The sequence below is a fragment of the Ochotona curzoniae genome, unplaced genomic scaffold, assembly GCF_017591425.1.
Source record: "Ochotona curzoniae isolate NIBS_2020 unplaced genomic scaffold, NIBS_Ocur_1.0 scaffold_2587, whole genome shotgun sequence".
Lineage (NCBI taxonomy): Eukaryota > Metazoa > Chordata > Mammalia > Lagomorpha > Ochotonidae > Ochotona > Ochotona curzoniae.
In genome coordinates, this window is record NW_024467096.1 from 2,271,567 (window position 1) to 2,283,727 (window position 12,161).

At 45.2% G+C, this 12,161-nt stretch overlaps 1 protein-coding gene across 3 annotated transcripts in view; it reads right to left on the reverse strand.

Annotated features, from left to right (window-relative positions):
* Positions 1-12,161, reverse strand: part of HSPBAP1 (HSPB1 associated protein 1) — an 88,157-nt gene that overhangs the window by 38,199 nt on the left and 37,797 nt on the right. For 2 of the 3 annotated variants that reach the window (XM_041002969.1, XM_041002971.1), the window contains exons 6-8: positions 8,531-8,614; positions 5,861-5,971; positions 5,467-5,752 (exon numbers count right to left, since the gene is read on the reverse strand). In XM_041002969.1, coding sequence (XP_040858903.1) covers positions 5,467-5,752; positions 5,861-5,971; positions 8,531-8,614 — 481 coding nt within the window. Of the gene's footprint in view, positions 1-4,888; positions 5,753-5,860; positions 5,972-8,530; positions 8,615-12,161 lie in introns of those variants that run through there. The other variant, XM_041002970.1, reaches the window with a different exon arrangement.

Here is a 12,161-nt window from a genome sequence, read left to right on the forward strand (position 1 = left end):
ACTCCTACTGTGCATTTGAAAATCACAGAAAGGGGAACAGGATAGGGATAGTTTAGCAAATCCGAAGGGTAAACTGACCCATGCTGAGCATGGATAGATCTTGGTGGTTTCCTCCAGCACCAGAAAGCCTTCAGTGCCCTTTGCACTGGGGTCATACTGAGGTGTTTGCTGAACCCAAGGTCTTGGTCCCTTTCCAAAGGAGTCAGCCTGTAAGGTGCTGCATGAATGCCCAAGAATTCCAATTTTTACTGGCACGTGAAAAGCTTCTGACAGCCTGGTAGCCAGAGCCACATGAGGACTGTGTGGCTGCCAGGCACCTGGCCTTCGTGGGTCTCTTCCAACAACATCACATGTGACCCTTTGCAATTTCATGGACTTAAAGAGGAATGCAATCAAGGGTGGATTACATTTTTGTTTCAACCAGAAACAAAATTTATCTCAAAACCATTGAGATAAATGGATGTGCATGAGGCTGAGCTTGTATTCTTTAACTCCTTTGGGCCTTGGAAGATCAAAGTATCTCTTCAATGATTGGCTTCCTGTACTCAGGCATGCTGGCCTGGGAAATGCAGGATGAGGCAGGCCCAGCTCCCCTGGCATTGACAGCCTCCTCCTCTTTTTTTCTTAAATTTAATTTTAAAATTTTAGATAGTGTTTACATAGTTGATTAGGGAGGGAAGGATCCATGGTTAGGGACAAGTGGGTATGATCATTGTTTACAAATTTTCTATTTCCTATTCCCGTTTCTGGGGAATGGGGGAGAAAAGGGGAGAAGCTGTACCCAGTCTCCCAACCCTCTAGTACCCAGGGATGGGGAACAACCACCCAGTATCAACCCAGGGTCCCAATGTGGCACATGTTCTGAGGATTCTGCCCAGGTAGATGTGATAGTTCTGAAATGCTGTTGATCTTGTTGATCTATGGATGAGGGTGTTCCAATGTCCACTGGCTAACAACAGTTGACCTCAGAGTCTCCATTTGCTGTCATCATTTGGCTGCGGAAGTTGTCCAATCTATTTTAATCTTCATTCTCTGCTATGGCACCAGATGTCCTCTGCAGGCCTTAATGGGCTACCATATCCTCTATGTGCACCAAGGCCTACCATCTACCACTCCGTCCTCTACACTGAGGATGACCAGTACTCACAGGTGAGCCCATGGACATGGGCCAGGTGACCCAGGCTCCATTGGATCCCCCGTCCCTGAGGCTCATAGACTTAGCATCCATCATACAGGCAGGCCCAAGGACCTGGACCACGTAACCTGAGCCTCACTGGACCCTCCCAGCCCTGAGGCTCATAGATCCAGCACCCACCTTGCAGGTGGACTCAAGAACCCAGAACTCACCAGATCCCTTGCCCCTGGGGCTCAAGGGTCCAACAGCCACCACACAGGCAGGCCCAGTGACCCAGGTCAGGAGACCTGGTACCCGCTAGAAACTCCCCCACCCCTGGGGCTCATGAACCCAGCACCCACCTCAATGACCCAGCCCAAACAATCTAGGCCCTGCCAGATCCTCTACTACTGGGACTCATGTACCCAATACCCACTGTGCAAGTGGGCCCAAGGACTTGGACCAGGTGACTGGGCCCCACTGGAGCTACTGACCTGGGGCTCAAAGACCCAGCACCCACCTTGCAGGCAGCCTCAAGGACCTGAGCCTGGGAACCCAGAACCTGCCAGACCCCTTGTCCCTGGGGCTCAGAGTCCAACACCCATCACATTGGCAGGCCCAAGGACCTGGGTTAGTGTAGGCCCCGGTCTCCCAAGGGTTAACTCCACAGCTTAGCTTGGTTCTCAAGGTGTAATAGGAAGGGCAATCATGGTCTGATACATTTAGCCCCTGGCTTGACTGCAATTTCCCTCCTTCCTGCTTCCCCTTTTTGCACATCCTCGGGGGAGCTTAGGTGTTGCTTAAGCATTGGGAAAGTGCTGGGAGGGGCCAAGTAGACTATATAAGAGCAGTTTGACTTTGAATAAAGGGTTTCACTTCACAAGAATGAGCCTTGGTGTGTTGTGTGTGTTGTCTGTCTTGTCTCATAACCCTAGACCCTCCGCTTGGCTCGGGGTACGCGGTGACACTGGCGTTGTCAACAGGTTAGATGACCCACCAGTCACCCCACCCCTGGGCTCATGGATCCATCATCCACCTTGGAGGCAGGCCGAAACCTGGGCCAGATGACCTGAGTCCTGCTATACTCCTTGCACCCAGGGTTCACGGATCTACTATCCACCATGCAGACGGGCTCAAGGACCTGGACTCAAGGTGACCCAGGCCCCACTGAACCCCCTGGGGCTCATGGATCCAGGACCTACTTCACAAGTGGGCTGAAGGTTCTGGGCCAGATGACCTAGGCTCCACCGGACCCCCACCCACAGGGTTCACAGATCCAGCACCCCAGACTGGCATGGCTCATTTTACCTCAGCATCCACTGGTGGGTGCTACAGCCTGGCTTGGTCCAGCCTGCCCCTAGTTCCAGCTCCTGCTGGCTGGTGCTGCAGCCTAGCCTGGCCCAGCCAGCCCCTGTCCTGGCCCCAGTGTGAACTGACTGGTGTTGCCACCTGACCTGACTATTCCTGCACCCCATTCTGGTTCTCAGATATGCCAGTGGCTATTATGAACTGGCCTGGCCTGGCCCACACGATGCCAGCAGGTACTGTAATGTGGCCTAGTTTGGGCTGTTCTTGTCTTGGGTCTTGTGCTTACCTGCAGGGACTGTGTCCTGACACAAGAGTTTACCAAACTCCTCTATCAGGTCTCCTCCCAGTGGCAGATCTTGTACACACTAGTGGGTCCTTGGAAAAGGTTGACTTTGTCCACCTCTTGTCATAGCAGGAACAGTATTTCTGCCCATCCAGTCCATACCCTATCCAGTTGTTACTACTGGGTGTTACAGCCCAGCCACACCTGGACCATGCCCAGACATGGCTCTCACGTGGTTCAATAGGAGCTGAGATCTATCTCAGTCCATTCTACATTCACCCTGGCTCTCACCAGTACCACTGGGTGCTGGAATCTAGCCCCGTTTGGCACTCCCTAGATCTAGTCCACACCCATGCTGTGGGCAGCTTGTCCCTCTTTCAACAGTTCTGTTTTCTCTCAAGTCCCTCCTTTGCCAAGAGCCAGAATGTCTTGCTGCATCAGAATCTTATCTCCCATCACCAATTATGCTTGCAAATCCATTTACATTCATGTCAACTTTCCTCCAGGTCACTACATGTCAAAGACTGTTGCCTTTAATTGAATGAAAAACTCAGGATGGCTTTCACATTTCTCTGAAGCTACTTCTGTACTATGTCCCACCTATACACAGAGTGAGAAAGTTTTGTGAAATATACTGACCATGATATTTTCTTCTTAAGTTTTATAAAATATTGCTTACATGTGGAATTCACTGGAATTGTTCATATATAACTTAGACTACTTGAGTGTGACTGTGAGTGTTTATTCTTAATCCATTCTATCTCATGCTGACCTCTCTCAGTCAACTGAGCATGTGGCTCAAGAATTGGTTCCAATGTAACAAATAAAACACCTGAAGGAAAAGGTATTCCTATTTTCACTATAGGAATCTGTATACCTCGTAAGAACAGCAGACCCCTTAGTTTTGGATCTAACATCCTCTGCTCCAGTGTGCTTGAAGGAGTATTGATTGCCAGCAAGGTCTCTTTTACTTACCCCTTGCTTGGTTACTATTTAATGAATTCTATCATATACTAGACAATGATTGAGGCTCTGTGAATGCAGCAGTAATAAAAATTCCATATTCACAGAGTTAATGCTCTGGTTGGGAGAGATAGACAATAACCAAATGAATAGGTTAAATATATAATGGTCAGAGCAGGATGGTTCTCTCGGTGGCCCTGGACTGACCCACTTTTCAGGAATCATCATAGATATGCTGGGAATGCAATGTCATGGATTCCATTCCCATCCTCTCAGAGACAGGACGTTCTTCGGGGCTGTAGCCCAGCCTGTCAAGTGGCCCCTTAAGTTCACAACCTGGTTCAGGTTGCTTGTCAGGGTCCCTCATCAAGTAGCATGTATGTTGATGAAGCGCCATCTGCCCTGGGAAGTGTTGGCTTTGGGGATTGAGTGTTACTGTCTCCGCTGCTTTTCTATAGCAACACAGCTGTTTCCTGGATTATTGTGTGTTTGAGTGTCCTGTCTCATGTGAGCGAGCAGCCAGGGCACATGGTGAGAGCCTCAGAAGGGCTCCTTTTAGGGGCTCTCTAGTCCTGGGCCTGCTCCCATCACAGCACCCTCTCTCCTTCCCCCCCATGGCACATGTACTTCCTTTGGATTTATGGAGACCTTCTGTGTGAAGACAGGAGGCTGGCACAAAAAAAAATGAGACCTTATGTATCTTTCCCATTGCATGTCTGTTTAGTGTATGGCTATGCAGAGACCACTAAGCTTTTCTAAGGACTGAATTCCTACACAATCATGGTAATATTTGCTCTCAGATATTCTTACAAATGTAATGAGAACAGGACCAGTTTGACTAAGTGAGGTCTTACCTCACTGTTTCAGAAGTCAGTTTCTTGCAGCCTTTGGCAGTTTCTTTGGTGTTCCTGGCTGACTCAGTTCCTTCCCTAGGGAGGCTGCCTACTGAACCCCTTACACATTTCTACAAATTAGCACACTGCTCTCGGTGAGAGGGGCTTCCTGGGAGGATTCTGCAGGTGTCAGAGGGAGATTACCTCAAATCTAATGGATTCATGAGCCTAGGAACTGAATGTCTGGGGCTTTCTGAGCCATACAGCCTGTGTCACGACTCAACTCTGCAGTGTAATCCCAAAGCCACCATAGACAGCACATGAACAGATGTCCTAGCTCTGTTCCCATAATTCTTCATCTATAAAAACAAGCAGCAGGCTGTTTTTATAGAGGCTGGTCGAGGCTGGCGGTTACTTCTTGCTGGCAACACTTGGGGTTTACGCTTGAGCTGGGCTGAAAGGCTGGAAGTGGGCTGAAAGGCTGGAAGTGGGCTGAAAGGCTGGAAGGCAAAGGCACCGAGGGAAGAAGGCGAGCCAACAAGAAGGCGCCAGCTTGACCCAAGAGCTCAGTGTGTGGGAGCAAGTGGCAGTACACTGGAATTTAATTAGGGAAGAAGTACATTTACAAACAAGTGCAAATTGACCCTTTACTCTCTTTTTTATTTGAAAACCACCCTATTTTTTAAAAAGACATTTAAAAAATATTATTTAAAATGTCATCCAATAGAATCACAAACTTTTCCCTTGTATTAAAAGTTGTGCTACCATTCTGGTTACTTGTGGATTCACTAGGCAGTCCAGCAAGTCATCTGTGGAAATCAGTTTTGGAGAAGGGGTCATAGGACTACTGGAAGCAATTTGGTCCACAGACACATTCTCACTTTGATTCATCATCTGTTCCCTTTTGGTGCAATGCAATTTCCCAGAGTGCCCTCCATCTTTGTCAACAAAGCCTTTACCATTACCTTCAAACATGCCTTCCCTTTCTGAAGATGGTTCCTCAGACATCACTGTGACAAGGACCAGATCAGGCCCAAGAGGGTCTGCTGCCTTTGGTTCTGCTGCTCTGTGCTTGTTCTCATTCAGGCTACGTGTCTGGTCTCTCTCTGTGTGGCTGTGCTTTTTCCTGTGCTCCCTGTTGGCTCTGAGTGCTTGGACTTCTGTGGCCTTAGATGTCCTGTAATGCTCCAAGAAGGCACACACAGCTCCATTGAGGTAGTGACAATTGACTTCGTGGGATATTTCCTCAGCCTAAGGAAAAAGTAGACCCTTTAGAATGGCTACACACTTTCCATTCAATTGGAAGACAAATGTCCTGGTCAGGGTCAACAACACAGGGAACTAAGTGCTACCGCTTACCTCAGTGGGGTTTAGCCAAGCCCTGGGATTGTGCGGGTTCTCTGCAGTTTTCAAGGCGCACACCAGCATGCGGGTGATGGCTTCCTCCACCCGAGCGAGATGGTCATCCTCCTAGGTGAAGACAAGAAATGCATTTGAACCATTTGCCTCTGTGTCTCACAGCTTAATGCAGAGAACAGAGTATCCTGAACTTCAAGTTCTGTTCTTTTGCATCAATGTAAGCTTTGTTGCTGAAGGGATGAGTATGCTATTGGCACACCCACAAGTGTAACGCATTCATTAACACCTGCCATCTAGAAGAGCTATCGAATATTTAACTAGTCAAGTTTAGGTATGCAATCTCAGAATTTGTAAGACATAAGTCCTGTGACTTTTTCCCCAATCTTTCCCATTCTTTGATACACTTAAAGTTTCTGGAAAAAGTACTATATTCTAAGGAATAATTCCTACAGAGTGTGACAAACAAATCATATAAGAGATGGGAGGAGATTTATAACAAGTACATTTGGCTCTAAGAATGAGGTTACTAGCCATCCAAACATTCATGATCTTCTAAAATATACATTAGAATAAGCTATAGTTTGAGTGATAAATCACATTCAAATCAACAATCACTGTTTACAAAAAAACACCAAAAAGGAAAAAAAAGTCTGTAAAATATATCATTTAATAAAGATTAACATCAGATTATATAAATAATCTGTACAAATCTAATGAGACAAATGAATTAATTTTTTGATGAACAAAATAAATTAAGACAAGCACTTTGGAAAAGAGAATCACTTGACTAATAAATATATGTGAATATGGGGCCCAGGGGCGTGGCCTAGTGGCTAAAGTCCTTGCCTTGAACGCACCGGGATCCCATATGGGCGCCGGTTCTAATCCTGGCAGCTCCACTTCCCATCCAGCTCCCTGTTTGTAGCCTGGGAAAGCAGTCAAGGACGGCCCAAAGCTTTGGGACCCTGCACCCGTGTGGGATACTCGGAAGAAGTTCCAGGATCCTAGCTTCAGATCAGCATAGCATTGGCTGTTGCGCTCACTTGGGAAGTGAATCATTGGACGGAAGATCTTGCTCTCTGTTTCTCCTCCTCTCTGTATATCTGACTTTGTAATAAAAATAAATAAATCTTAAAAAATATATATATATGAATATGCTTAACCTCCCAGGAAACTTAAAACAAAGAAACTCATGAAGTCAGACATGCAATCTAATGATGGAAGTCCACTCTGACACAGCCATGGAAAATATGTTGGTATTGTCTCTAAACCTGAGCAAAGTACCCTCTATAGACCAGCAATACCACTCTCACACCGCACACAATGAAAACCTTCCAATGAAGGCCTACATACAAACAAAACATCACAAGCAACCCAAAGACTACAAGAAAATACATATAAGTGAATGCCTTAAGGCACAGAAAAGAGAATAATCTTTCTATGACTCGAAACCTCAAAACAATGAAGTTCAATAACTTGTTCTGTTGGTGAGGTCCTTGAAGAAACAAGCACACTCAACTACTATTAATGCACATGCTAAACAATTCAGTGACAATCAAGCAGGAAGAGCCATATAGTGACAATAAAGTTGAATTAGGCAAGATCTAAGAAAGCTAAACATACAAGTACTCATTTTTAAGAATGAGTCCAAAGATGACCTTAACAAAAACAAAACAACATATGCACAAAGTTAGTCACTGATGCTGCCTGTGGTGGCGGCAGACTAGGAACAACCAAAACATCCATCCACATGGGCACTAGGGACTAACAGCAGAGTCCCCATCTCATGGAGCAGTATGCTGCTATTGGGAAAAAAGTGCAGATTCTACTATTACATAGTCAAATGCAAGATACTGATAAAAGAGAGTGAAATACATAACACTATCATTTATTATTTTCTACGTAAGAAGAGACTAAATAAGAATGTAAAGATGTATTTACATACATACATATAAATATAAGCACTTTTACTTCTCTAACATTATATTCACAGAAAGGGTAAAATGAAATGATAAAAATTGGAAACCAAGCTGGAGCCTTACAGTGCCTGGGAGGACTGCTGGTACAGGGTGCAGGTGCAATCCAAGCTGCTGGCCAACAAGAGCTCAGATGCAATTAAGGCCTTGGGCTGAAGAGACAGACTTGAGCAAGACGGGCAGCTATTGTACTTGTCCAATAGAGCAGGCAGTTAGTAAGCAAGCCCAGCACACTAGAGGGAAAGGCCACTGGCATGGATGAGGCAGAAAACTTGCACCAAATGACTGCCTTGAGGAGACGGACCAGCCAAGAGTGAATATTCTGCAATTAGGGAGGAGGACCCTGACCAAGAAGCAGACATATCCAGCCCAAATGGCGGGAGGTGGGCTGGCACCTGGAACATATATGGCAGATCCAGCCAAGCTCCACACAATATTCCTAACAGCAGTCACCAAGGGAGAGGGTGATGCCAGCATCAGGACCTATCATGTGTTCTTAACACAAAGGGAGTTACTCATAGCTAACATTCCTATTTCCAACTTGCACATCCATCCATCAACAGAGGCTAGAATGCGGAATTACAGTACAGCAAAACAAAGTAATACTGGACTGCTTTACAAGTTGTACAGGCAGACTCTGTGAACCTTCAAAGCAGAGGCTACACTGATTTTAAAAAACAACAGGAAAATGTACCAGCTCAATCCATGAGTTTATACTGACAGTGACAGGATCAATGGATTCCACATAATGCCACCAGTGTCTAGGAACAAACAGAACCTGAAAACCAAAACAAACAAACAAAAAAACTGGTTATCACAAGAACAGGACATTTCAAGCTTCTGTCAGTATTGGAGCCTCACTGAAGCTGCCAGGAAAACAAAGAATACAAATGAACTCACCATACTACAGCTAAAGAAAACACAAGCAAAGGGGCTGGGACTGTGTGTGGCGGGTTAAGCTGTCATTAGGGACACTGGCATCCCACATGGTTTGAGTCCAGGCTGCTCCATTTCCAACACAGCTCCCAGATGGCCCAAGTGCTTGGGCCTCTAGCAACCAAGTAGGAGAACTGGATGGAACTCCAGGGTTCTAGCTTTGGCTCAGCCTGGCCCAACCCTGCTTTTTGTGGCTATTTTGAGAGTGAACCAATAAATGGAAGAAATCCAACTCTCTTAGTTATTGTTTGAAAGAGAGAAAAAAAGTTCTTTTAAAAAAGAAAAGAAAAAAAAAGGAAGGCAAAAAAAATTCCACTCCTTTTTCCTTTTTAAAAATCATTTATTTATTTTTAATTTTAAATGCAGATTTTATACAGAGAAGGAGGGAGAAAGGGAGAGACACAGAGAGGTCTTTTATCTACTGGTTTGTTTTCCAAATAGCTGCAACAGCCAGACCTGAGCGGATCTGAAGCTGGGAACCTGGGGCTTCTTCCACGTTTCCCATGTGGTTGAAGGGGTCCAAGGACTTGAGCCATAGGCAGAGAGTTGGATCGAAAGTGTAGCAGTCAGACACGCACTGGTATCCATATGGGATGCCAATACCAGAGTGGAGGATTAGTGTGCTACCCCCTGTGTTGGCCTCTACTCCTTTCTTACTGACAAATTTATCTTTTCCCAAGCATAAGCTTGCTTCTCTGCTCTCCTTAATCTCAGGCCCTCCCTCTGCATCTAGATCTCAGTGCAAGATTTTGAGGTCCTTTTTCTTTATTTCCACTAGAAAGTAGTTGTATATGTATATTCCAAGAAAGGGCATTGCTAAAAATCTAAGACATGGTTTCTGTTCCCCTTCCCAGTTTGAACTCCTGCCAGTAAGAAGGTAAAATGTGGAAAAGTGGTAAATGAGTGGACATGGGATGCTTGCCAACTTTGGAGGTAACAAAGTGGGCATGAACTAGGTCAGGAGCAACTTAGAGACTCCTGGGAAAGGATGGAGAGGCAACTGATATGCGGCTGTTGAGCGATATCAAGTAGGTCAGTCTCACCACTGCAGAGGAAGCAGCAGGAGACAAGGCGGGAGGACGGTAGAGTCTTCATCCTGTGGATATTGGACGTCTCGGAGGAACCAAGCAGGGGATGCTTAAAGTAAGGGCACTCAGGGTGAGCCTTGTAATGATCCAATCACTGAGTGCTAATATCTAAACAGGAAGTGGGCAAAGACAAGAAATGGGCAAAGGCAGGCATCCAGATTCAGAAGATTTCCTATATAAATGAGTGCAGCCGATTTGGAGATGAGATGAAGCCTCTGGGCTTTGTATTTAGCAACAGCCTGGCACTTAGTTCTGAACCAGGCAGGTCTGGGAGTGGAAGAGAATTCCTTTTGGGAGAATGGGGCACTAACATGGCCACTAGATTAAGTCATTAGAAAGTTCATGAATGTCCAATCATAGTTTCAGTAAAGTGGTATGAGAAAGAACAGAATTAAAGATTAGACAGGATGCAAAAACAAACTGATAGAATAGATAAAACCTTTCATTCACACTGGGTTAGTAATGACAGAAAAGAAAACCACTTGCAACCAATACACCTCCAACTTGAATGGTTACAAGGGTGAGGATAAAAAAGAACAGTAGGGGCAGGCATTTGGCCTGGTGATTAAGACACTTTGGGCTGACATGGTGGCACAGGGGCTAATCCTCTGCCTACAGGCACTAGCAACCCATATGGGCACTGGTTTGAGTTCTGGCTGCTCCACTTCCAACCTAGCTCCCTGTTTATGGCCTGGGAAAGCAGCAGATGATCCAAGGCCGTGCACCATTGCACTCAACTGGGAAGCCAGGAAGAAGCTCCAGATTCCTGACTTCAGATTGGCTCAGCTTTGGCCACTGTGGTCACTTTGTGAGCAAATCAGCAAATGGAGAGCCCCTTCTCTGTCTCTCCTTCTAAGTAAAAATCTGCATTTTAAATAAATTTTCTTTTTCTTTTCTGGAAGACACATCAGGATGTCCTACTTATCTCTGGCTCCTAAATTAGGCTTCCTACTAACGTAATGGATCCTGGCTAGGAGGTCATTAGGAGGGGGACGATTCAAGTGAGTTCCTGCCATGCACATGGGAGACCTGGATTGAGTTAGTGCCTCCTGGATTCACTCTTAGCCTACCCCAGCTGTTGAAGGCATTTGGGGAGTGAACCAGTGGATAAGAGCAAGTGTACACTCTCTCTTAAACCAGAAATCAGAGGAAACTCTATCTCATGGATTTTGATGTCTTTGTTTTTACTTTCATTTCTTCAAAACAGTTCTTTTTCTCATTAAATTCTTTAATGACTCATAGAACATACAGTAGCATCATTTTCTTCAAGAAGGTTCTTGATTTTCTTTTTCATTACTTCAGCGACACATTAGTCATCCAGTAGCATGTTATTTAACTTCATGGCATTGAAAATTTCTTTTTTTTCTTCCTGTTGATTTTGTTTTGTGAGTTTTTATTTAAGGGGATGTATAGTAACTGTGTAATGGAGACTATCATATTCAGAATAGTGGCGTGTTGTTTCACCTCATGGCATTGTAAATTTCTGTTTTTCTTTCTGTTGATTTTGTTGTGGCTTTTCACCTGGGAGGGATTTACAGTGACTGTGTAGTTGAGACTGACAAGTCCAGATGTGAGGATATGGTACAGAGCGCATCCCTACTTTTGGATCAAGGATGGGCTCCCAGTGAAACTGTTGGATGTGTCTTGACAATGGGATGCTGGACTTTGCCATTGTCCTTGCCTGTAATGATGGACTTACGACTATTTATTATGAGGAACTATGCTGTTTTAATGGTATGGGAGAACTCAGTGTTTGGGGAGAGGATTTGTGGGGAGGGGATAGGGGAAATCCCAAGGTCTATGGAACTATATCATAAAATGAAAATAATAATTTAAAAAAATGAAAAAAAAAGCAAAATGAGAAGTGCTGGAAGAATATGAACAAACTCACACATTGTTGGTGGGGATATAAAAAATGGTATAGCCACTGTGGAAAATGGACAACACTCTTGTCAATGTGTCAGAAACATTAATCATGACAGTCACATCCATTCTTGCTTAAAAGTAAACCATCCTTAGCTCCTTCTGCTGTGTTGGACACTACCCTGATGTACTTCACCCAGCACTGCAGTTGAAAAAAATAACAACCAAGAAGCAGCGTTCCAGAGGTGCTCCAGCACCCCTGTCTGGACACTTTGTCTTAACTTGAATGAAATGGCTTGTGGGCTCATTTGCTTCTCCAAAGCCCATCTGCCCATGTTCCCTCCTCCCATTTCCCAGCAGGGACCTGTGAAGAGAGGTGTGTGTGTCTGAAAACCTCCAGCCAGGAAAGGAAACTATCCTCATGAAGAGGGCCGCGAG